Source organism: Synchiropus splendidus, chromosome 1, assembly GCF_027744825.2.
Source record: "Synchiropus splendidus isolate RoL2022-P1 chromosome 1, RoL_Sspl_1.0, whole genome shotgun sequence".
NCBI classification, from domain to species: domain Eukaryota; kingdom Metazoa; phylum Chordata; class Actinopteri; order Syngnathiformes; family Callionymidae; genus Synchiropus; species Synchiropus splendidus.
The window spans coordinates 54162062-54189200 of NC_071334.1; the positions used below are offsets into that span (position 1 = coordinate 54162062).

The following is a 27139-nucleotide window of genomic DNA, read 5'->3' on the forward strand; positions in this document are numbered from 1 at the left end:
CATGTGTTGCTTTACTTTGAATCTTTGAAATCTCCCAGTGTTGCAGTGTAGATTTGTCTCACGACAGAATAAGGCTATTATTATTATTATTATTATTATTCAGTAATATGCAAAAACTAGATGTTTAAAAATACGTATAACAATATTATAACATAACTGTGGGGCAAATAAAGGACATCTAATCTAATAAACTAATAACAGTAAAATCATTTATTCAATAAAATTTCAAATTGATATTTGATTAAATGGCCTTTATTCTTCCCACAATGGGGAAATGTGACTTGTTACGTCAGCAAAAAGGACATTCAAGAGAACCACAACCCATGAAAGATGTACATAAAGTAATAGTACACATAACGCAGCCACATACTGCACAATTAAACAAATTCCACACAGGATTTCAGAAGCCTGGAAGATCTATGGTCTGGACCCACTGTTTTCCTTGCCTTGATCCTCCTCAGCTGGGTCCTCACCTGGGTGAGTGTTGGGTAGACACTGATGCTGAGGTAAGGCTGTTGGAGGGTTGGTGGGCTCAGTGGGACTGGGAGCAGTAATATTGGATGTAGACACATGCCATCCACAGGGGAAGAAAGGTAATGTGGACAACCAAACTTATCTATTTCATTCAAACAGCCTCACTGTACAGCACAATTACAAAAGTTCCCAGCTTCATTTTGCTACAGTAGGGGATATTTGTCATGACAATCATTGTACTAATATCATCCCAAACTAAAACCAATTATATTTCATTCACGACTAATAACGTGTTAACCAGTTTTCCGAAGCTTTGATACATTTAAATTCCTTGAGAGAAAATTCATACGGTAAAATGTATTTTGTCATGTGACCTACGGTCTATTGTCACTTAATCTATAGTCAGGTTTTTAGTCAGGTGTCGGGAGAGATGAAGTTAGACTCGGGAAAAAGAACCACAACAGCAGTTTATGGTGAAGTAAGGACTTTTATTAGAAAGCATTTTTTTTTCCGTATTGCATTTAAAGAAATCAGGTAATCTCGGACTACACAACTGAAACTGGTGATGGCAAACACCATAATGGGAATGAAAGGTAGATTTTTTTTATGCAACATCAACGGTGGCAACTTGCATTTCTGTTATATATATATATATATATATTTATATATATTATTGATGCTTGAATCAGAAGGCGCATAAACATTTTAACATTTTTCAAATGAAACATAATGCAGTATCAACACTGAAATAGTTCCAAACCCAGTTAGCTTGGCCCAAGCTGAGTTGAAAGCCTTGATTTCCATGATCAAAGTATGTCGAGGTCCTCTTTTGTCACACGGACTGGTGTCCATCCAGAGGTTTCCAGTGAGTCCAGACGTGCGGTCACGTCTGGCCACATGCTTAGCAGAGCTCGAGATATATTGTCCATGTCAATATGACAGCTCTGTTCGCAAAGCACCAAGGTATCAGTCAGTGATCAGTCGCGCCTTGTTGCAGAAACACATACTTATGACCAGACAGAGGCTGGAGGCCAAACTATCCCGCCACTCCAGGCTGGAAAGTTGAGCTAGCAAAGACCAAAGCGAGCTGGAGAATGGCAAAAGCAAACAGCAAGAGCACAACATTTCATGTCAGATCTCCCACACCAGACAGTGCATCCCTCTTCTGATTGTCAGCGCTCTGAACACATGGCTTTAAAAGTTTAACTCTCTCACATCATCCTCAGTCACTCCCGGTGATATTGGTTTTTTTTTTCCTATCTTTTTTTCTAAATAGCTCTAAAGTGCTGGTATTATATTCACGGACAAATACATCCACATTCAAACTTTTTAGTGCATTTTTTCGGTCTGAGTATGCTCTAGTTTCTAATCGCACACTCAGCTGGGTAGTTTCGACTCTTTGACACTGGATTCAGCTTTACACAAACATTCAATAAAAGGCCGGGGTGTCGGATAAAAACACAACCCCACCCGCTGCAAGTGTCCTCAGTCTCCACTCACTAACAGTGACTAATGTTGTTTTGTATAAATACATGGTGCATAAAGTTCTCAGAGGTTTCACTGGGTTAGAGTCTGAATGGCATGCAGTTTCATATGATACAAGCACCTCATTGCATATAAATGTTCTTCAAATTAACTGTGTCCATCACTTTTACAGCAACAGGGTGTGAACATGTTTACGAAATAAACAGTTGGAATCCACGAAACAACCATTGTCCTACTTTTTTTAAATACACATTTCCACTGACCACCCAGGCGAACGACACAATTCAAAAGACACATTTCTGTGTTTCAAATCTGAACTACAGTGTCTGTGCTGAACAATAACACGACGTGTACATGTCATCAGCTTGTCCTCTCAAAGCTGGGCTATGACATTCTCTGAGAAGTTCTCAGTAAAATATATGTGGAAACAAGGGCGAGATTTGAGGGAACAGTGTCGGACAACTTAAACAATCAAGAGGAAATCTGACAGAAAAGAAAAAAAGTCGAAATAAGAGGGAGATAAAAACGTTCGATTGGTTCTGCTATGGTGTTTGTATGTGGCTGGCTTTTCACTGTATTCAAAATGTTCACTAAAACATCGACTGCTATATACTATATGCTGAACTCAAGATTAACTCCGGGGCTTATTTTCTTCCTGCTACTTGGACAAGAAGTGGGGGACACCTTAGGTTACCAGTTCATCAGGATAACATTCAGATAATCACTCACATGTACTTCATGACATCGATTTATCTCTGCTCTTACACATAGAGAGGGAATCGTGCGACCAAAGGAAAACAATTCTTACAGACCCCACTGAGAGAGGACCCAAGTTGGATTGGATCCCTGATGGACTGATGGAGTTTTGAATAAATCTTGAGGTGCAAGCTTTTCAATGCAGATGATTGAGAAACACTGTGTAGAACCAAGACTGTAAGTCCTGAACATTAAAGTGTAACTGTGTTGAAGCCAGCCACTGTGATTACAAGGAAAAATAGAATATAATACAAGAACCATTGGTGGTATGATTTTAGGTTACAGTTAAGGTGCACATCACAACATCTAGACCCGCACAGTCACAGTCTAAGGCACTGCTTCCACAATGGAGTACATCAATTCAGCCCATATTATTATGTTTGGTGTCTCATTTCAGACCCCAAAAAACTGACCCAGAATTCTTGAATGGAGCAAAATCACAGGTTTTCCGTCTTTGTTCTAAACGTAGGAAGACACAACATGACTAAAGCTTTCAGTTCTCATGAATTATTCATACTATATGGCACGTTTCGATAAAGTTAAATATTGAGTTTAAAGAAATCAGTATGTGACCCATCGATAAAGCAGTGCTACAGTTTACATTCATCATCTCAGCAGTTCAACTATGCATTTTAGCAAGTGACCAATTGCAAAACAGTACAAATTAAATGGTTAAAAAAAAATCACATCAAAAATAATCAAATCAAATCAGCTTATTAAATGTTTCAATAAGCAATATTTTGCTCCCAAGTAATTTGGAAAATATTCTGGGTACTTTTAAGTCATTTTTATTCTGAAATGTTTTGGTGAAGATTCGTCCCTTTTTTGCAATTATTTTGCTTTACATATTAAATTAAAGATAGAACTATTTTCCTTTTTTCTTTTAAATCAAACCATATTTACGAGTTTCATTTACACAAATTGTCAAAAAAAAAAAAGAAATTATATCCAGTCTTTTACTTCATGAAAATGTGACTAAATCCTGCTAAATCCTAGATTCTGAACATTTACCTAAAGAATTCCAACTTTTTTTTTCACATCCTAAAAATGATATATCAAGACACTTGGTTCATGGTTCTGTCTTCTAAATATATGAATGACTTACAAAATTAAGAGTCACAAAAAAAACATTTTGAATCCTTATCGACAGAAACTTAATATCCCCAAATTTAATTTCCCCGTCTACATTAGAATCACAGCCATCAGATGGCGCACAATGAACAACCTTTGTTCCTTAATTGTGTAAAAAAAAGTTTGGATCTATATAGAGATGAAGAATACGGTCCAATTTTTTAAAAACTGAACAAAACCGTGGGGACAGGCAAGATTATGCTGGACTCAAACTGAATATCCTTTCACTGTTTTTTATAATTATATTATTAAACAGTTTTAACACGAATACATTTGACTTTCAACATCCAGAAAGCTTTAACTTCGTTCACATTTCTTGGCGGGGAAAAGAAATACAAGGTAAATTGTTCTAATCAGTGAGTGCAAAAGAAACCTGCTCTTGCAGAACCATCTTTGAAGACTCTTCAAAACAAACAGAAGAATGTCAAAAAGTGTCAAATCTGCGGGGCACATTGAAGCTGTATTTGATACAGTGCAAACCTGTGTTTTTGAAACATTGGTAAAATAATATAAAATTAACAATAAACGCACCAAAAGGATTATAGTAAACAGACTGCAGTTTGGACTGCATCGATGTGGATTACAAAAAAGACAAATGACAGTTTTAAGTCCCGGTCGGACGTCACCTCATCACTTGAAACAGTCGATTTTAGAAAGATAATATTCCTTCTAAACGTACAATCCTGGGATTCAATCAAGCTATCGAGAAAAAAAAAAATTTTTTTTTTCAGTCATCCAGCCAAACTCCATTGTTTCCAAATTCTTAGCATTTTAAGTGCAAACAAGCCAGCAGAAAAAGTTCCTACAATTTGATTTAATAATTTACCCCCACCCCTCCAGAACAGAATGGAAGCAGGACTCATGACACAGCACGTCTGGTTAAACAGTGCCTCACCCTGGCAGTTATTGCGCTCACTGTAGTGCGTTCCCCAAAACTGCTCGTCTTTATGATGACACAAAAATCAGATTATCACTATGTCAGACATCCTGGGTCGCTCCCACGTCAGTTCAGTCACACTGAGGTAAAATCCCAGTAAGAAAGACTCGGTTTAAAACGCTGCGTGTTATTGGTGTGTCAGCCGTTTCCTTATCTCTGTGCGATTTTTCTGGATTTATTGTCTGCTAATCTTCTGTGTCCGTTGTTTGTAGTCATGCATATAAGCTTTAGTGCGTGTTATTGTTATTCTCTCTGCATCTCCGCGACATTGTTTTAGCCACTGCTGAACGTAGGAAGAAAGAGCTTTGTTGCGTTTTATCTTTTTCATTCATTGTTGCGGATATCGATGGCAAGATAAATATGTGTGTTTGTTGACGTGTGTGTGCGCGTGTGTGGGTGTGTGTATTCTGTCGGCAGCAGGAGTAGACACAGGCATCATAATCGAGTCCATCTGACAAAGCATTTATCAAAACTGGAAATGTTTTACATCTGATACTAGCTGATCTGTTTTGAGCAATGACTTTTAGATAATTTTTGGGTTCAGATATTGTTGGAACAACGTGTCGTGAGAACAGTTATAAGCAGCGTCATTTTGTTTCCCCCATTTACTGATATGAGATATGTGAGGAGCTTTATCATCCACCAGAGACTCAGAGAAGAGCCTCTCATTTTAAACGTAGGAATACGATTATTGAGGTGGCTAAAGTGGGCGTGACAACATGACATTAATATTCTACTCGGGAATATAACTTGGGTACAATAAGATATCGGTAAGAGGAATGTTGAATTATCTGAGGGAAAATTGTTACATCTAAAACCCACACGGGTGGATAACTTGAGGTTTTTCCTACCTGCCCTTCATCAAATACACACTCAGATGCTGGTTTCGGGTATACAAAGCTAAGAAGCACAAACATGTATTACAAACTTGTAAAATATTTAGGAAAACTGTCTTTAATAAACTGTAGAAGTGGGTTTGACGCTTTTGTCGTAGAGAGTTTTACTTTAGTTTTGGCTGAGTAATGCATATTATCGTGCCAAAAATGGACACGAGTCGCATTGTTCATACAAAACGAGTGGATTCTAGCCAACAGCTGTCTGTGTCTACTTCTGCTCCTAGTTTGCTGCAGCGGTCACTGTCAGTGACGTTGCATGATCACACATGTGCACATGCATGTGTGACAAGTTCCTGTACAGTGCGATCGACGAGCGAAGCTTTTGTGCTGAAATATTTGTTGACCAAGCACAGAGGAGCAGAGAGAGTCGTGGTGGAGATGTGGGAGTACAGAGAGCAAGCACGAAATACGACTTAGAACTGACCGGACGCTCACTGTCCGTTTACTCTCAGGCCTTGTCCAAAACTTTCCACTTCCTGCTCGGGCGGCGTGTCATCACAAGCGCTTGCTTCGGCTCCAGGGATCAAAGTTGATGCCCCCAGAGACCCGTCTACGTCTTCTAATCCGGCTTCATCCTCGTCCTCCTCGTGCTCCTCCTGAGCGACTCCGTTGGTCTCACCTTCGGCGTCAGCCCCGTTCGCCCCGGACCCCGGGCTGCCTTCTGTCAGCGGCGGGTGAGTCCTAAGGGGGTCTTTGCGGTCCGGATATAGTCGTTGCTCCAGCGATTTGAAATCAGGCTCGAAGGGCAGGGGGACGCCTTGCTGAGGGGTGCCGAGTGCGAGACCAAGCCCCACTGCAGCACCCATGCCCATTCCGGCACGGTACACCTCCATGCCATCGGGCAACATGGACTTGATTTTGGGGAGCCACCGCTTACGGACGCGCCGGGCGTTGGTGCACATGTCAGCAGCAATCACATTCATTTCACTCTCCTTGAAGTTTGGGTTGAAATTTTGACAGTAGACTGCAACACAATAAGAGCAGTCATCATCAGGAGACAATATCAAGAAAATATATGAACATTATGACCACATGAGATGTTTTGTGTCATGTGACCTCATCGGCAGTGGTCAGTATCAACCAAAACTGTTGTCTCAGACCTTTTATAAACTGTCTTTAGCAGTTGTATGCAGAACACAACCACAAAAAAACTCAGTTAGAGGCCACGCAAAAATGATTATATTCAAGCGAAGTGGGGCATTTGTTGTTTTAGAGATCCACTCTTCCGGTTGGATCACCTGACAACAACCAGTCGTGTAAGCAGGTGGTCATAATGTTTTGTGCACAAATGTGACAAGAATTACGAATGAGCCAATGAACTCACGTTTGACAGCGTTGAGGACCCTGCTGTCCAGGGGTTTCCGACTCGGGTCGCTTGTGGAGGAGCGGATACCTGTCCCACAGCTATTGGCTAAAGTGTTCCTGCAGGGGGGCAGAGTGAACACCAGGGGGCAGAGTCAGCCGCGGGCACGCACACACACATGAACATGTGAGCTGACACAACTGACCACATTACACAACATGGCCACAGATGGAGTGTGAAAGCGGGTTTGTGGAGTCATGCACACAATCTTACACTCGGCCATTAGCTGACAGGAAACAAAACGCTCACCGGTCGAAGAACGTCGCTAAGAGACGACGAAGCAGAACTTTATGTTTGATTCCGGCGCATAGGTGACAGTTCATCAGCTGACCACGGGTCATGAACACCTGTGTACCTGGAGAGAGAAGAGGGCTGTTTATATTCCTCTATTATATGAATGTACTATCTGAGTTAGCACAGTATGTGACTAAACAAATAAATAATAAATTACATGTATTCAATGGTATTCGAAGATGTTCTGTTTTAATTAAGCACATTATAAATAAATAATTTCACAAAAATGATATGACTGTAAAATGTACTGAAAACAAATTTCAGGTTCGGGACTTGGAACAAATTGGCATTGTGTTTTCAAACTTTGACGTGTCAGCATTAGAACGTTAAATAATGATTTAATGTGACTCAAGAAATATAGAGCGTCAGTAATGAATCATGTCACTTTAAAACCGTCCAAGCTAAAAGCCGTGCCTCTCTCATGATAGTTGTTACAGGAGCACTTCAGGTCAAAATGCATGACAGTGCTGTGGCTCATGTGATTAGATACGAACAACAATAAACGTAGTGTTTCGGTCTTAATCTAAACCTCTTGAGTTTCATTTGGCCATCCAAGCGTTTGGAAGCGAGGACGAACTGTGTGATGTGAAGTATATGTCTCTGATTCACCCTTCAGGTTTCTGCTTCTACTGTGGGTTGCAACCTTTCATTACATCTACTGTCCATACCACACTGCAGATAAGAGTTGGCTCTGTATTCATTGCTATACATTGTTACAGGATTATCTTCATCAAAACATGAGCTGTTTGCTCTAAACCAGGCATGTCCAAAGTCCAGTGCATGGGCCAAATTGCGGCCCTTGAACAAATCTCACATGGCCACAGCCTTGGTCATAAAATGTATGGTTTTCGGCCCAACAGTAATCTCAACCAGAGAAGAAATAACACAACATTTCTAAACATTTTTGAGCAACAAAATGTCAATGTTAATTCTGGACTTGATGATGTGGCAGCTCAAGTGTTATTTTAACATTTAACATTTATGTGGTGTATGTTCAACTTCCTGCTTTATTCTCTCACAGCTTTCTTGACTGTCAGAGATTAAAGACAGAAGTATGTCAGGTTTTGTTACACGGGGAGAAATTACAGCTCAATGTAATATAGTTTGATAATGTCAGGTTAAACAGCCAGCCCTCCACACATGGCGCTTTCAACCTCTAGCTGTGACAAAAGAGCAAAACCACATCCATGTTTCGAGGAAATTTGCTTGTTGTCGATTGGACCAGTCATTTTGGGAGAGATGATACATGTAGAGACTCAAGTGCAAAAACCAGTCACTTTTGACTCACTGCCACTGATAACTCTTCGCTGTCAGACAAAATAGTTCAATTTTTGACTCATTACACCCCAAACAATCCTTTTTTCTTGGTGCTCTCGCAGCCCTCTCCAAATGCCATTTGGCAAACCTGCAGCAGCTTGTCATACGCGTTCCCCCTCTAGAGTGACTCGTGTCTCGCCGCACCACAATAAAGACCTGATTGATGAGGACTGCAGAGATGGTCGTCCTTCTGTCACCCACTTCCATCTCTGCAGAGAAACTTTGTGTGACGCCCTTGCCACTGACGCAGCGATGGGGGTCGAACCCGAGACTTCACCACTCTCCTCTAGACTGATGAGTGAGATTTTACTTAACATCAGCGACACCTCCACATAAATTCCCTGCCAACTCTTTTTTTTGTTTTACGACTGGACCTGAATGAATCTGTGCTGGAAGTGACATTCTGGTGTCTGGTCTTGACTCAGATGACAACTGGAGACATGTCACATGACTCCCTACACCTCCTCTAGGGAGAGTAGAGTCCTTAAAAATTGAAATGCAATTTAGTAAAAAATGAGCACTTTTCAAGATCGGCACAGATTTATAGTGATGCGCCGGTTAAATCCACCAGTGAATTTCTTCACCCACCAAAACAGAGAGCTGACAAATGATTGATCCAAATCTTGTCTTTCATTTTCTGTCGCTCGAGTGTTGCATGGTGCGGTTGCCTGTCCCAGCTACACGGGGGGACAGAGATGGGTCACACAAAAGTGCCCAAAGGAAGCCTAAGAATGGAAAGTTTGATTGAAACCCAGAGTTGCCAGCGGCTGGATACAAAGTCCACTACACCACCGTACTGCCCACACATACCACCCACATGAAAATGACAGTATATTCTCTACCAATATTTTAAAGGGCTGCTATGTCGTTTTTGAGGTAAAAATTTCTGGTGCTCTGACTGACATCCTCTCACTCTTCTGCATGTCTGATATCAGCCTGAAAAGAAAAAGCAGCTTACCAGCTACCAGTTCCAGCTTCTCCCCAGGGTCGCCCTCCGTGTACAGCTTCGGGTGGCATCGGTACCCGATCTGGCTGATGAGGCTGGCAGGTAGCGCCACCAGGTCCCTGCGGATCAGGACGCAGTTGCGGTTCTCCAACGCCAGAGGTACCGCAGCCATCTCTGTCTTGTCCTGCACTGTGGCACCCAAACAAAAAGTGGTTACTGTTGAGTGGACATAATTAGGACTGAAAACGGAGTTGTCCAGCCAATCCTGATGGAGAACTGTGGTTGAGATTACCGTTAGAAGACCCAGGAAACATTAAACATATTAGAAACTGTAGTCAGATTTTAATAATCATTATATATTGGCCCCAGTTTTTTGCTAAATATTTAGCTGTTGCATAGCTTAATGATGTGATGTCATAACATATTAACATTTGGGTTTTTTTCAGACTTAAATTCAGACATAAATTCAATCCATGATATTCTTCAATTGATCTAAATCATTGCATCGACTTAATGTCCATTTAAACTTTTATGAATGGTATTTTATTCAAGACTGCATTGGTTTTATATATATATAGGTGTGTGTTAAATTAAATGCCATATTTAATACATGTTTTTTACGATATTGATCATATTTATTGTTTTTCAAACGTTTTTTTTTACTTTTAACTACAACTTTAAATCATAATTATGATGTATGATAATTACATTACACAGCACAACATCAACAATATTTAATCTAAATATCAAAAATGTAACACTTGATGAAATAAAATACTTTTTTGAAATTTTTAAATGTGCTTTTAATTTTTCTAAATTCAATTCTCTCTAGCTTTACTGTTTTTTCTTCAAATAATATGAATTTAATGTAGATACTTTACACATTCTTTGACTCATTTAATCATTTTACTTATGGTTTGCATCTACCACTTTAATACCACTGAAAGAATAGCGACTATGACAGTGTGTGAAAAAGCTCTAGGGACCAGCCCCTTAGAACACACTCCCACAGAAGAGTTCTCAAATGTCTCACAATGTCACCCTGGGGTGCGCTGACTGATTGCAGATAAAGCAATAGCTTATTAATACCCGAAACTCTAGAATTTGACACACCAGTGTGACGACTTTGAACTGCAGGATGCTAAAAATGAACCAAAAAGTGTTTAGATGAAGTGTGTCTCAGCCATCACTGAAGCGCCAGTGTGGATCTGCTACCATGACTAAAGTGTGGAAAGTATAGTCTTTTGGTCACGACACAGTCACATGATATCTCTATAAAGTATGACACACACACATCTTTTGGAAATGCATCATTTATGACAGACTGAATAATGTAACTGGGATAAAAATGAATTTACACACCACGCAGAACAATTCAGGAGGAGAGACCTTGATGTGAAAAGCAGACGTAGACGGAGATATATTCGTGCAAGTCATGCCCGCTTTGACTTTTTAGCTGCATCCAAAACGGATTCAATGGAAGAGAGCCGGGGGCGGAGGGGAGAAGAATACACTTGGTTGTGCTGTGCACAGCTGGAAAGTAAATAAGGTGAAGCATGCTTGCCTTTGGGATCATCTTCTCACCATCTGCTCATTCAACCTGTTTTACGGCATTACTGTTAAACACTCAAATAGTTTCCACGCACAACTCTTTTCCACCTTCCAGTCAAGCAAGAAATGGTTTTATTTGAAAATTTGAGTAAACAGTTATGAACGTGAGGACTTTAGTCTCAGCTAAAAAAGTGGGCTGCAGTCACGTTTTGTCATTAAAATCCAAGGCCCGCTCTTATTTTGCATTTGAAACAATTGTGTTATTTTATGATGCTATTTAGTTTTAATAGTATACCACTGAATTTAGTCTCACACAATATTTTTTTTCATCTGGATTCAGATTATTTTTAATTATTATCACAATAATGATAATTATTATAATTTTTTTTGCATTGTTATATTTGTGAGGTTTTTTTAAAAGAAAAAAAAAACAATCTTTACTCATCACGGTAAGATTCAAATTATACTGACCAATATTTCTGCATATTTACAATCAAATATTTGTACAGAAGACTAAAAATTCATTTTCAGCACAATCCTCCTTAAGTTTTGTCATCTCTCTCTTAAATTTCAGCATGTAATGCTTTCTTTTTTGAACATTTTTGCATCATGATTTCATTGTTTTGTGTCGGCAATAATTTTTGTTTAATTGAACAATAGAATTAACATCCCCTGTATATTAAATAAAAACATTACCAAATTTTTAAATCTTAAAAATGAGTGAACTTAAAGAGCCATGGTCTATTTTATTTAGTAGAAAATACTTATTTTACTTTTGTCAAATCCTGTTTTGGGAAGGATAAATCATGATTGCTAATATTTTTTTAAGACTACTGATGAACTTCTATATTTTATTTTTCTCTGAACTGTGGTGATATTAATTAAACAGAAATTATGAAAATCCAACCCAAAAGAAAATCAATTCATGTATTCATTTTCTTAAGCTTATTCCCTTAACGGTCAACAGGGGGCTGGTACCTGACTGTGGGAGGAAACAGGAGTGCTGGAGAGGTGGCCCATGCAAAATGGAACCAGGTTCACTCCAGAAGTTCACTAGAGATGGAATCAAAGCCATGACCTTCCAGCAGAGAGCTGCAGTACCAACCATTACAATGACATATACTGTATTTTACCCCTCTGTAACAGCAGTTGGGCCAGAAGTTAATGATAATGAACTGACGAAACATGAATAAATGTGATTTAAGATTTCAGGGCGCATCACTTACTTCCATAAGGGTTCGCAGAACGTCCGTAGATGTGACTGTAGGCGTCCTCTATGATTCCATCATAGGGCTCTTCCTCAAACTCCTCATCCTCATTCTGGTAGGAAGTGGGACTGTCAGTAGTGGGTAGACTAGACGCACCAGGACTGGACCTCTCGACACCGGTTCCGGTCCCACTAGCACCTTGGAGGTGGTACGGCAGCATGCCAGGGATGGGGGTTCCTCCAGCTGTGGTGTAAAACAAACTGGCCCTAGTCAGACGACTCCCCAGCTCTGACGATGAGGTCTTGCTCTGTGAGGAGGGAACCGTGAGAGGCGTGGGGTCCCCCCCCTCCAGTTTGATCTTCCGCTGTGGCATGAGAAGGGATTGGGACCAGCCAGAGTTTGCCAAAAGTGCAGCCACGGCTAAACCATTCCCGTTGTTACACGGGCTCTGAGGCTCAGACCCTGTTTCTTCCATGGACCCCGCTGTCTGTGAGTCGCAATGAGGGGAGTTCGCCTTGAACATGAGGTCCATGCCTTTTTCCACGATGTGTTGGATTTGGAGGTAGCCAGCTGTGTACATGACCACCAGCTGTTCACTGGCCGCCATTGTGAGCTTCCCTGTGTAGCAGAAGGTGAGGATCTGCTCGAAGCAGGCGGGTGTGACAGAGGAGGGCAACTCGAACTGGGTCTTGGTGGAGGTGCTGAAGAGGTCACGAAAGTAGAGGCTACTGGCGGCCAGAACAGCCCGGTGGGCTTTGAAAGCCTGACCTGCAACCCAAAAGACAAGCGGTGAGCAAGTGAAAAATTTGGCGTCAGAACAGAAGCAACACAATAACACGACTTTAACATAAATTAAGTGAAATTTGATGAAACCCCAAACTGTTTGTTTTCATACTAAATATACAGAGCAATAGAATACACATCATTCTGTCAGGAGTTAAAAAATAGTGTGTTCAAGACTCAAAAATGCAGATGTTCACCCTTCCTTTGATTTGGTTTGCGATGGCAATGCAAATGATTTAACAGATACAATCTAGAGACAGGACACAAACATCCATGAAGTCATCCGACCATCTCAGCATTTCGAACATTCATAGAAGGTGAATTCTTCTGCTCTCCACCACTCTTTGATTTGCCAGGAGATAACTCTGACGGCTGGATACAGAATATTCCCTGAAAACTGTTTTAGTTGAAAGCAATTACTGGGAACATACTTTCAAAGTAATGGCGAAATAATGTCAGTTAATTGTGTTTGTAAGTGAAATACAAAACTTGGCTTCACTTATCACAAAGTTAAACCTGTCTCAGAAAAAAGGTAGTAGTTTATTCAATTAGATTACATGAAGTGTGTTCATGTGATCATTTCTTGGGAATTGTAGTGTACAGTGTATATTGAAGTGTATACCTGTATCTGTTGCCTAAGAACAAAGGCTTGTTCAGGTAATAAAGACAATCTAAATGAAGTGAAATTAAAGTGTCTGAATTATCTTCTGATAAGATCAGTTGTTGTTGTTCATCCACGTTAAAGCACTAGAATCAGTTTAATTTAATGCTGCCAAATATCTTGCAATGTGAAAAACAGAACTCTTATTTGGATATCTAAATATAAAAATACAATAAATAAAATATAGATCGGTTAACTACAGTGACAGAAAACTAACCTTGACAAACCCCACAATCGACACAATAACTTTTTTTCCAGCGTCTGCCATCATTAATAATAAGACAACTGCATGTTGCCTTTAGAAAATGTATTACAATACGATCAGAAATGTTGGTTAATAATGATATAAGAATCAGTTATTGATGTAATGTAAATTTCTCTTCTTAGAAATATGTTTTTTTACTCCATAAATTTGTTAAAAAATTACCAAATCAGACTCCCACTGAAAATCTAACCCCCACAGAGATTTCTTTTTACATGATGAATATCTTTTAAACCAACATGCACTGGCTGATGATGATATATATAGAATATTAATCCAAGTTAACTTGCAACTGACCTTTGACCAGGATGGAAACATCACAGTAGTGTCCCAGAAGCCGCTGCTCATTGAGGGAGCCCAAGACTGTGGCTCCAAAGTTCGGGATCTCCACATGGAGCAGCTGGGACATGATGGACACAGAGAACGAGGGAAGATTGGGCTTCAGCTATTTACGGCAGGCAGCGCCAGCGAGAAAGGCATCTGTGAAAGAAACAGCGGAGAACTCATTGTGGAAGAGCGCTAAAGACATGCAAGAGAGACGAGAAGACGTGACGGAGGCGAGAAAAAGAAATTTGAGATTATATTAAAGCGGAAGCAGCGAGACGAAGTGAGAAAACGAATACAGTGGAGGTTGAAGTGAGAGGTGTGTGTGAAAGAGGGGAGGATGCAGTGGGTGAGAGAGAAAGCAGGAGGAGTCAACTAAAAGGAAGAACACATGCCGACTGTATATGGGAACAATGTGAAATAGCCGAAGGCTATGTTGTTTAGCATGTATCTTAATACCGAGGAAAAAAACTCTCCCATTCCCAACTTCTTTCCGCCGACAACACTTTTCTTCATTTTTCATTATTACACCTTCCAAAACTGTATTACTGTATTCTCCCTGCACACCAACCCACACACGTACACACAAACACACACGCATCAGTTTCATTATTGAGCAATGCTGCAGAACAGTTTCCAGGAATACAAACTGAAAAAAAAAAAAAAAAATGTCACCGCCTCTCTTTACACACTCCCTCTCTTTCCTACTTCATGCATACAGACAGACATGCACTCTGGCTTACTTACATAAAAACTATGCACGCCTAAACACACTGCGGAGAGGACTGTGTACTCTGGCACGCAAGCGCTCACCTGGAGGAGCCAGGACACAACTTTCCCTCAGTCGCCTTCACATGCAGAGAAATGTGCCCAGACAGTCGACAGTTCTGACCTGTGTGAGCTCCTGGACGAGAAGCAGCTTGGCGCACGCAAACACACAGGCCGGGACAGAGGAGCTGTAGTTTAAGATGATGTACTCCGGCTGCTTCAAAGTGTCATTCCCACTGTCTCTAGAATGATCCGCTCTGCTGTCCGACTGCATCTATCTTCTATCTCTGTATGCTCCAAAGCCCCATTTCTCTCTGCTCGTTGTCTGTTCCAACAGCGTCTCAAAAGCCCTCCTCTGCCTCCCTGTCATTATCTCTCTCCCTTTCTCTCCCCTCTCTCTCTATTCTCCGAGGGTTTAATTCAACAAGTGCCAGTGGAGAGAGAGAAAGAGAGAGGGAGAGAGAGACACAGACAGAGAGAGAGAGAATGTCAGGGGGAGAGAGAGAGCAGAGCGAATCAATGATGAAAGGAGTGGGAGGTTTCAGCAAGTGTGTGTGTGTGTGTGTGCGAGCACGTCCAGGCGCGCGAGTGTCTAGGCGCGTGTGTCTGATCAATGCAGTATCTATACGTCGCAGGGAGTGGGAGGGAGAGAAAAACACAGGCTACAGTTACAGACAGAGACAGAGACTGGGCAGAGCTAGAGAGACGCAAGGGAGGGGGGGTAGAAAGTCATTTGAGGACAGTACGAGTGGAGAAAGACAATTAGGTTGAAGCCACTTCTGCCACTTGCCCCTGGACACAGATGCCTAAATCATCTCACAGGAAAGATGGGGACATTCAAGGCAGAGAAGAACCGAGGCAAAGTGAGGTCACAGGCGTTCTTAATCAATTACACATCGACGAGTGCAACTTCTGAAATCCCAGTTTGACGCAAGTTTGGAGAGTATGCGTCACCATTGTTTAAAAAAAGGTGTACTAATCTGGGATACTTCAAACAATACAGAATTTCTCCTTCGCTATCATGGGTCCAGAAAAAAAGTTCGGATGCCGTTTTCGACATCATCTGAATCCCGTCGATGATGACCCATATATGCACGCAAGCATATACTTGTCCATTTGATACCACGGCAGGTGGAACCCAATAGGATCGTCGGGCCAGCCCAGATGTTAAACTCAGGCTTTCAAGCGCAGCTCCCACGCCACTGGTTGCCGCTGATGCTTTAAATAAATGTCAACCATTTTGACTTTTTCACTTTTGTTGTGACTCTTGACTCAAGACAAGGATAAAAGTTCACAACAGCACGTCGTACTGATAAAACACCGATGAGGGCACCTATGATGAAATACAAGGATGAATCTCACGAGGCACAGGGACAATCAGAAAGCGTGGAGGAGACTCCCAAAGGCACAGACAGAAACTCAAAGACACGCAAAGGTAAGAACAAACCATCGAAAATCATCGGGAAAAAGCACAGCAAATCACAAAGTAGAGCAGAAGAAACGCTTGCAAAGATAAGGGATCGGATAGTTGTACGGTTAGGAAGAAACTAAGGCACCAAGAAGTGTCAAAACCAGTCAAACCCAGGGTTCGGGGGCCAGCGGCAAACCCCAATGTCATTTAATGTCATTGTTTTGAACAAGCTAGATTCAGAATCACTTGCAAACCTCCATAAAAAGAAAAACCTGAGGGATTCTTGGAGAAGGAGGGTAATGGACATACTTTCACTCACAGAGACGCTAAAAAAATGTAAGTCCATTCATTAAAATGGAGACTAATATCCCATTCCTTTTACAGATGCTCAACCAAAACAAATTTTGAGCGAGACCCCACTTGAACTGTTCAACATTTCGCCTGTATGCAAAAAACTTTGGGGAACTGATTGCACCAGTGAACCCTCAGGAAGATTGACATACGCTCTTGGCATGGTCAAACTCTCACAAGGGCACGGATCGTTTTGGTGACCTTTTTTTCTGACACCAATCTAACTCGCATTCTTGTTCAATACTGCAGGCATGAGTTGTTGAATTAGGATTAGCAGGAAGCAAAAGGAAGCCTTGGGTTTCTGCACTTTTATCCGCCCTCATATACCATGAATCTATGGTCATAGCTGGCTGACATGACTCGGGGATGTGACGTGTCAGAATGACGATTACCAAACCAGGTGACAGTAGGAAGTTAAAGAAACTGTCACAAAACCTCAACCCACTTCACATTACCGCCACAGATCCCGATTGTCTCCTCTTCACCACCACCTTCTTGCACCTGCTGCTTTTAACATCTACTGAGCTGAGGCTAGCTTGTAGCAGACTGATTCAGCGCACAGCCTCTTTTGGATTCTCTGCCCGGCTTCAATTTTATTGTTCTTGACACTTCAAGGAGAGCTACCACCTTAAATTGTTCCCTGTCCTCTCATGCTCCAGACATCTTAGCCCTGGCCTTCTCCTCGCCTATTCTTGCTGTTTATTTTGCAGAGTTGCAAAGGCTCCATCTGGTTCTGTGCCTCTACTGTTTGGACGCAAGTTATAAATGTTGAAATTTTGTGGAGCTTCAAAAGAACAGTGTTCGCCGACCGACTGCATAGCGAGGTTCAATTGATTGAAGTGAAACAATCAGGAGTTCAATCTAGAGTGACTTTGCACTCAAAGTGGCTCTTGACGGAGACCCACTGTCCTTTTCAACAGGACCTTTGTGGATTGGGGAAAAATCCCTTCAGAAAGTGCTACGAGGCAATCGTCTAACATCCATCCTGTTCCCTTTCTTGAAGTGATTTCAGTGTTGTGCATTGTTTGCTATTTTGTTCATTAAATAGGGTTAGTGGGACAGTAACATAAGCACTTCTGCTCTTCTTCAATCAAAGCCTTTTTTCTTTAAATCGGAACAGCAATAGACCAGATGTCAGTATCTGAGTAAATGCCTGAATTCTAACCTAAAAAAGATCAACTGGGTGTGGCTCTTGACCAACTGAACTAAATAACAAGGCCTCCGCAAAAGAGGTCGGTCACAGGTCCATTCATTGGCGTAATGCTTTACATAAACACAAATCACTCGAGTACGATACACTTTCAAGACTTTTAATATTTATCATTACCTTTGAGGAGTCATCTCACACCTATCAGACACCTCTCAGTCTGGCGAAACGGCCGTCTATACAGTACACACACGATAGCACAGATAACTCCAGTGAATGTAAGTTTGTTATCAATCCCTTCAACTCAGTCCCGAAACGTGTAAACAACGCTTCAACTATCCTGTTATGTCACACGGGTCGAAAACATTTGTGTAAATCCAGGCTTTCCACCACATATGAACTAGCTGTCACCAATTCAGTTAATGACAAAACGTTCCCCTCTGTTTCTCTATCACTTCTTCATTGGCTGCATTTCATTCCGTCGTTTTTTTTTTTTAGGGGAGGGAGGGTCCGTCTGCTCCAGAGTTTCAACAAATCCGGGCGGAAACCCCTGAAGTCATATCGTATATTGATATTGAGATAGGAACAGATGTTAATATGACAAATCAATGATCTCATTTTCCTCGTCCTGCATGTAAAGCTATGGCGGCAACATCAATTATGAGCATATGAGCAGCCAACCAGGGTCGCTTCCTGCTTGGTGTTGACCCACAGATAAAGCCAGCCAGTGGCCGACATCCGACTTTCTATATCCTTTTGTATCACAATGCCTTTATTGAAAAAAAGTGGTTTACACTAAACCCATTGTCATAAAGTATCGTATCAATATGGAATGACCATTGAGATATGAAATTTAGTCCATGTCGTTCACCTGTAGTGTGGACGGTACTGGACTGCATTGTATTGAACCATTCAAAGTGCGATGTCATCGACTAGCAGCAGCCTGGTCATATATAACAGTCCGAATTTTATCACAAGGTTCATATTTTTGTGGCGAAAATGTTTCATTTTAATGCTATAAACCTAGTCCTCCTCATCACAGAGCAAAAAAATAAACACCATAATTAGAGAAAATCTGTGACTTCATTCAAATGTCACCACTTTTATAAATTTTTTTCTGCAGAACTGCTAAGCAGATGCGGCCATACAGAAAACTAGTTATGCTACTCGGTATAAAATAAATCTTCCCATCTTATTCATAACCTCCACTTTTTGCTCTCAGGTTTTGTGAAACTGATCTGGTGTTTCATGGTAGGACAGATACTTATACATCAGAAGCATTATTGAACTTGACCATGCAAACTCTGGATATTTCAGCTTTTTATTCCTGACATTTATCCATGTACGTGCCCATTCGGGCAGTTTCTGACCCAGGACATGGAGCAGAAATGTCTCTCAGTTGACCTGAATGCCTCAGTTTCATATCATCCATTCCCCTGGACGCTGCACATAATTGATTCAGTTCTAGTGATAATAAACTTGTCTGAAATCATGAATTAAATGAAACAAAGTCATCAGAAAATATGATTTATTTACTACAATACATATCTGAAAATGTCTAGAAACCTGTATCTGAAGTGAACTAAAGTCTTTCACTAAGGGCCGCATCATCGCCACTGATGTGTATCAGACAATTCTTTAACTTAACTTAGCTTTCAGGAATTGTCTTTCACGAATAATTATTCGACTATTTGGCACTTACTTTTAAACAGAATTCTATTGACGTTGATATTTTTGTCACCGTGAAAATAGTACATATGTATGTTCAACAACTTAAACATGCATTACTCTTTTATGGTGTTGAAATATAGAATACATTTTGGCAGGTCTATTCAAAAATCCTTCTGAAATTATTGTGTGTAATCTTCTTTTCAGAACTTTTGGTTCAATTCAATACCAAGTTACGACTTCAGATATAAAGTTTACAGTACTAGAGTACTGTATTACTACAATATTACGATTAGTTAATGTGCTAAATCTACAGTACCATGGTACTATTACAGGACCAATCAAGTTTTTTTCTGCATCAGCTATTCATCAGTATTATATTGAAATCAAAATTGAAGTATAGCTCGGTATATTTTGGTGTCTTTTAGACCAACCACCCATGAGTTGACCTTCTCACCTCTGTTTCTATGAAAGCGATCTAAACATAGGAACAGGTTCCCATTCCGGTAAGGAGACAATAACATCCTCAAACTGGCCGGGGAACATCTTGGGATCTCTCACTTCAGGTTTTCTCAGCAGAGGAAGGTTGTCATTTCTGTGATTCATGAAACGATTCTTTCACCAAACACCTACACATGAGCAGCACTGTCTCCATGCAGGACTTTTTGTTTGTCCACATAAATTGATAAATTAAATGATTAATTCACGCCTCCAGGTTGGCAGAGATGCTTGTTCAGGAGACGTCGCACTGTTTGCCATTGTTACTTTCTCCTTTTCTTTTCTTTTGTTTGCACCCGCCTCCTTACACTTTGTTTGATATGGATCAGAAAGGACAGAAGCCAGATGTCACGGTCCGCGTCAGGGAAGCAAAGGACAGCGATGAACACCGAGGTTAAGTTCCAGCAGGAGAAGAGTGGGAGGATTCCAATGCAAAATTGATGTGGAAGATGTGAGTGCATTTTACATTATGGGCTGACGAAGATGCGTCTACATGTAAATGTCTTTTTAATGTTACAAAAAAGGCTCTCTCTAACCTCTTTGCTGCATTTTAAGATGATTTTCAAATCCTTCCTGATCCTTTGCGCTTTTTTTTTGCTGAGCGTTTCTGAAACATGTCGGCAAAAACCATCAGACGAAGGCTTGATGACACACACACTTTGTTGGACGTCCATTTCCATGACAAAAATACACCATTATTTAATTCCACATTCCTAAAATACATCTACAAGGAAAATGCAAATTAAGTACACCAAGGTAGCCTGGAGAAAATATTCTCCACATATTACATGAGTTTTCCTGTCAAAGTGAAATCTCCTGGTGAAATTCTAATGTAATAAATATTATTTTTGTCAAATAAATTTCTTAAAAATACCACATCAATACACATCTTTTGACAGTCTTCTTCCATTTCAAGTCAACACACTGGCCTATAAAGGTGTAAATCCCTAATATATCTTTAATATTTGATACATCAGCATCAAGTTGTGATAACAGACTGAGTCCGCCAGAGAGAAAAATAAAATTATACAATAGCAACTATTTTTTAGCAGACACTGTAAAAGGTTTCTGCTTGTCTGATCGCAGTGCTAACAATCATCTAGTTCTCTTTAAACTGTGTTCTCCAGATATTTGTTGTTTTTCAAGTATAAAAGAAAACAATATTTAGTAACATAAAATAAAGGCACTGATATATAATGTCGTGGAAGCATAAAAACCATGTTAATATACATGACTTACCTATATTTTCGATTTAACTATGTGTTACAATGGGAACACAAAAATGTGTTGTTGTATTAAGGATACTTTGTTTGTATTAATAAATATGTTGATAAGAGCTTGGTGTCTCTTTTCACATTCCAATTTAAGGTTAAGTCAATAGGAATTTATTTCATTTTATTTTGGTTGCAAATGACGCTCCAGTGAATTTTGAAGTAGGTGAGGTACACACATTAGGAAGGCACACTGCCTCTGGTTCAAGTGATGTAGTGATGATCCCAGCTATACTAACTGCATTGTCTGTCTCATAACTGTCAACTGCTGTTTTTACCTGAACCCTTTCGCCAATCTTGATCTTTGCTTCAAACCATTCCAAACTGTCCAACGTTATTGCCATGCCAAGAATGGCAGTGCTATTTCATTGTTGCTCATTTGTTAGCTTGCAAGTAGAGATGCACTATCACTCCTATCGCAAAGATTTCATTAATCACATTTCATTGTGTTCACATTTTCATTTTCAAGTCATTTTTATATCATTTTTTTGTGAATGTGCGTGAGACTTAATTAGAAGAAGTTGTTCTTGAGTTAGCTTTGAGAAGGAAGAGCTGGGTTTACTGACCATCATATATTTTTGACTGGTTCTCAATTATATTGTGCTTTTTGTGCTTTACTGTGCTTTACACTGAATCACACAGTATGATCAGACCATAAGCACAGCAGGAGCTTGGCTCGAACTTTTGAATCAGAACCATCATTTGCAAAAATGTCAATGAAGAGAAATGAATAAATACCTGTCTGACACATGATGGATAAAGATTTATTAAGAAGTGGTGGTTAATATGACTATTAAACAACAGCCTCCTAAGTCATCAAACCCCTTGAATCCAAAGTCTGGATGTCGTCTTGTAAAACCCCTCATATGTTCTTGTTTGAGAGCTCCGGCGGGCTGATCATGAGACTTCACGTGACACTTGCCCCACTCATTCCTGAGGGCACATGTCCATGCCATGACCATGTTGTAACACGTCCTAAATCATGCATGTATGTCATTCCGCCTGATAATCTTGCTGTAATTCTCTCTGACAAAAATCATCAACGTATATACAGTACATACTTGCTGCTCTACCAGAATAACCGGAGAGGGTTTTGGCATGACACCGGCTTGTCGGTCTTGGTATTGAACCAAAATAATATCTTGAAATAGCACTGAACCGGACAGAGGCGCTTTTAAAATCAGGGCATGTGCGAGCAGGATGACTTCATCGGATGAGGAAGATGTCTTTATTTGTCAGCGTTAGTGTGAACTGGGCCTTGTTTTCTTCCACATTAACCCCGGGAGGAAAAAGTTGTGTTTCCACTGAACAAACTTCACTCCTCAGTCACAGCGGAAGTAAAAGAGAGGAGGTATCACAAAGCCATGAACACAGTGAGTCAGGCGCTGGTTTAGAGAGCTTCGCCCCAGTGGTGTGATCACTGCGCGGCACATATAGCTTCACATGAGTGAGCACACACAAAAGGACACCAGAGACACAAGCACGCTAATGCAAACAGACACTCTCCTCGCACACTCTTGTGTGTGTGTGTGTGCGTGCGCGACCATCTTTACGTGCTTCACCCGGCTGTCTGTCCTCTGTCGACCTGCCTGGCGGATTCGTCGATCAGCTACTCTTGACGATTGTCCTTACGTTGCCTCTCTGGCTTCGCTCCCCCTCCCTCGTCTCTCTCCTTCGCCGCCCTGCATACCACGTACCCACTGTCTCTCTGCCAATTAATGCACACAGGGCTGCATTGCAGAGAGGTTGGCGCGTGCCACGGCAGCACAGCACAGTACAGAGTCTACAGACATGCATGTACGTGCCAGCTGGGCAGAGTGAGAGGAGAGGAAGAAGGGGGGAGGGGAGCGAACCAGCAGAGGAGTGAACGCAGAATATGTTGAGTCAGGCAGACTGAGTGCCACACTGCACATACACAAACTGAATGTACATTGGAGGACATTGTCATGCATTAAAGCTCATGCAAATTGCGAGCGGCTGCAGAAAATATGAAATGAGGGATTACATACACACGTGTGAGTCTCTCCGCGGCTCGTGTCCTCAATTGCAACTTTGAGTGTTTGCATTTCCATGTCAAAGTTGCCCGCATACCAAGGTGTGTTTTCATACTCTTTTGGCACTTATACGCGAGCGCGTGTTGGCGTAGCTGATATATGAGATTTGCATGCTGATCCGATCGCTCTTGCCGCGTCGTCTCCCTTTTGTTTGGAATGTGTTAAATCCACTTTTGGATTCATACCTACGCACCATGTTATCCGGTGTAGCAGCAGGTTCAGGCATATTTAAATAATATGAAGAAGCAAGTCGCCAGACGACACACACACACACACACAAGCGGGGTGGTTTTAATAACTATCCGTGAGCACAAAACTATAACCGGAATACTTTATAGGGGAGTTCACCCAAGTTGATGGCAAGTTTTAGTGACCAGGAAACTTTCATACATGGAGAGGGTTGTAGAGGGGCTGCTACTGAATCAGGAGGGAGAAAAGCGGGAGGTGAGGGGAGAAGAAAGGCTTCAGCCCCAGCTGATGTTGCCTCCATACAATCTCGATATGAAGAGTCCCCTCGTTATAAATATTCAGATCCTGCAGTTGTTCTCATGTCTAAAGTGTACCAGACAACAGATTCTATCCACGTTGAGACGGCAACGCTCCCTGGCAACAGTTCTACCAATCGGGACCGAGCGGGTGTCTGCCTGAGTCTGTCTGAGTATCATTATGGGATGTTGAGAGAGCGAGAGAGAAAGGAAGAATAAGGAGAGAGAGAGAAAGAGAGAGGGGGAGACTGCTTATCATGGTTCACAATGCAACATCATTCTCTGTATATAAACCCCGCTGGGTGAAGTCGTCTGCACACAGTGAGGATCAAAATCATCTTTTCTTTTTTAAAAAAATCTCTCCCTGTGATTCACACAGTTACGTAACAACAAGGCAACAATGACATGATTTGTTGTGGGCTGATTATTGTCTGGTATCTTTCCACTTGTATTCACTCAATATGCACCAATAATGTAATTCGAGGTCTGCGGAGGAGAAAGGAAAAAATCTTTTTGATAGAATCGTACAATGTCCTCGCTGGCAATCAAAGTAATAATTGAGGAGGTGAGGCAGGGTCATGCAAAAGTCTGTGTAGACGAAGCCCCAGCGCGCATCCAGAGTTGTGTGCGACCCAAGCCCGGCAGTGTTTTCCTCTCCAATCAGAAAAATAAAGTCTCAAAGTCTGAACCACCTGGAATGACTCCAGACAAAAAAAGGTTGCTTGACATGATCTTCTTCATGTCCTGGTTTACCTCTTCTTTTTTTGTTCCAGGTATCACCACTGTCTCCACGTCTGGCCGCTCAGACTTTGTCCTCAAACTTCCTCACACAAACTGACCTCAGCATACGCTCAGCAATGGTCTCCATCAAGATACACTTTGGCTGCAGCTTTGTCAATCGCCCCTTCCACCTCGTCTGAACTCTCTTCTTTACCTCTGTCTCTGTCCATTGCTGATTGCATTTTTGAAGAAAATCAGCTTAATCACAAACTTCCTTCACGTTGCGTCACTTGGCATGTGTTTAACAATAACAGCAGGCAGAGCACTCTCAAGCAAGTGTGTTGATAACGGAAATTCATGTAAGGCCGAAATGAGCCGGTCAAAAGAATAAATTCTTTCAATAAGCAAGCATTCAGCTGACATTCAAGCTAAAGCTAATACTCACTATAGCTGCTGTTCAATCTTCCCATCATTGAAAGTGATCGCTGTTTGACTGTAGTTTGCCTGGACATGCAGCACGGAGTCGAACCCTAATGTATACAGGGGTGCAAATAGTTGTTATTGCCACTATGTTTTGAAAATGACATATGCTGCAATTACATTTCTGGAAAATGTGGGGCTTTAGTCCTGGAAGTCCTTAACATTTAAAAAGCCTAGAAGATGCTGCACGTTGCAGTGCTCAGGATTTTATGTTATCATATAGCAGGTGGTATTTGAGGCCAATAAGATGGCACGTTGAGGCTGCCGGTTTAGTGTATGTGTCCGCAGCAACCTACTGATATCAGTGTATGACCCGAAGAATTGGCGTAAAGGAGTTTTTGCTGGATAACTATGGAAAACACCATTTTAGTAAGTACCATTTACCATCTTCTTGATGTTGATCATAGCATGCTGCTCGTGATCTTTTATGAAAGGCCCCCAGCTCAATACATATGTTTCAGTTGTTTTGTTTGTTTGTCCGGTAAATTGATGTTCTTTAAGTTTATTTAATGTTTCATTTATTACTTCAAACGTGTCACAAAATTAAAGTACTGATTTATAGATATTGCTTGCCATCAAAAGAAGATTCAAACAGTGCTGCAGGTGGTACAAAAATGGGCTGAGTAAAAATGGTAACTGACAAGTCTCGAGTTTCAAAAAATGATGATCGGTCAGATCAATCAATGCAACCCTAATTATAAATTCTTAAGAATATGCAGTTTGATGCCAATATTGGTTTGCCCTCGGTTCAAACCCTCTCGTCCAAGCAGGATCCAAACCCAATCAGCCCAGCAAGTCACAAGCCCTAATCTCACTTGCACGACATTATCAGGACACAAGTTGGGTTTGCGGTCGAAAGCTTTAATTGTCGGCCTTTGAGCATCATCACATTTTTGCACAAAGGCAACTCTGTGTCTGAGAATTTGTTCTGCTGTCTATAAACTTGTACTTCATAGGTTCAAATTTGGGTCGGGGCATTTCTGAGTTCTGCTTGCAACCCGAAACAAGGCAAATTGATCGCTGGAGTGGGTGAGCGTGAGTTGTTCGGCTCAGCTTCTGCATAAGAATCATGCAGACACATTGAAATGAATTCTAACCACCGATTGGTCTTCTTCATATGAGCCGTTTAACTGTACCTCTTCTTTTCAGAGTCTGCCATCTGTAATGTACTGTATGTTTATCGTCGTGGTGACTGCACACTAGCAAACCTAAAATCATTTCCCCATTAGTCTATGTTTGGCAATTACACATTTGTTATTCTGAAAATGAGATCCAAACTTACTTGCAACAGCATTTTGAGATTTATTAGGATTCACCACACATGAAGGACATTTGGTCAAAATGTTTCAGAACAAATTGGTCACAAATCGCCGCTTCACATATGGTCACTCCGAAGTGGAGATTTTTTTTCCTCACCAATGTTGAGTATTTGTTGAGAACCGAGGGAACGGTATCATAGATGAAGTGAAGTGAACTGTAACCTCCCATACACCTTAGTTCAGCCACATAAGTGCAGTTACTGAAGCACCTGGGGGGAGACACAGCACACAGCTGAAAACCTGGAGAAGCCGAGTCATCATCACAACCCCGCTGAGTCACATCGAGACTTTTTGTTTTCCAATCCTAATTTATGGCACAATTATATTGCCAGTAATAGTGCAGGGGCGGGAGGTAACCTTACACAACTTTGCTGCACGAGGAAAACATTTTTCATTCTTGGCCACTAATGCAGCATTGCTGCGGGGGGTCAAGGGACGTCAGCATTTGGTTTAGGAAATCTGAGATTGTGTTGAGTAATGTTGTTGATGTGTGTTTTACAAGCAACTGGTGAACATTTATGAAAGTAATCAAGATCTTTGTTTTTTATTTTTTTCAGGATTCATCTTAAGCATTTACAG

At 41.1% G+C, this 27139-nt stretch overlaps 1 protein-coding gene across 3 annotated transcripts in view; it reads right to left on the reverse strand.

Moving 5' to 3' along the window:
- Positions 1–952: 952 nt before the first annotated feature.
- Positions 953–27139, reverse strand: part of LOC128757173 (nucleus accumbens-associated protein 2) — a 52271-nt gene continuing 26084 nt past the window's right edge. The window contains exons 1-7 of one of the 3 annotated variants that reach the window (XM_053862281.1): positions 15281–18371; positions 14362–14544; positions 12377–13126; positions 9612–9788; positions 7292–7397; positions 7004–7101; positions 953–6643 (exon numbers count right to left, since the gene is read on the reverse strand). In XM_053862281.1, coding sequence (XP_053718256.1) covers positions 6111–6643; positions 7004–7101; positions 7292–7397; positions 9612–9788; positions 12377–13126; positions 14362–14473 — 1776 coding nt within the window. In that variant the 5' untranslated portion in view covers positions 14474–14544; positions 15281–18371 and the 3' untranslated portion in view covers positions 953–6110. Of the gene's footprint in view, positions 6644–7003; positions 7102–7291; positions 7398–9611; positions 9789–12376; positions 13127–14361; positions 14545–15201; positions 18372–27139 lie in introns of those variants that run through there. The other 2 variants (XM_053862290.1, XM_053862272.1) reach the window with 2 other exon arrangements.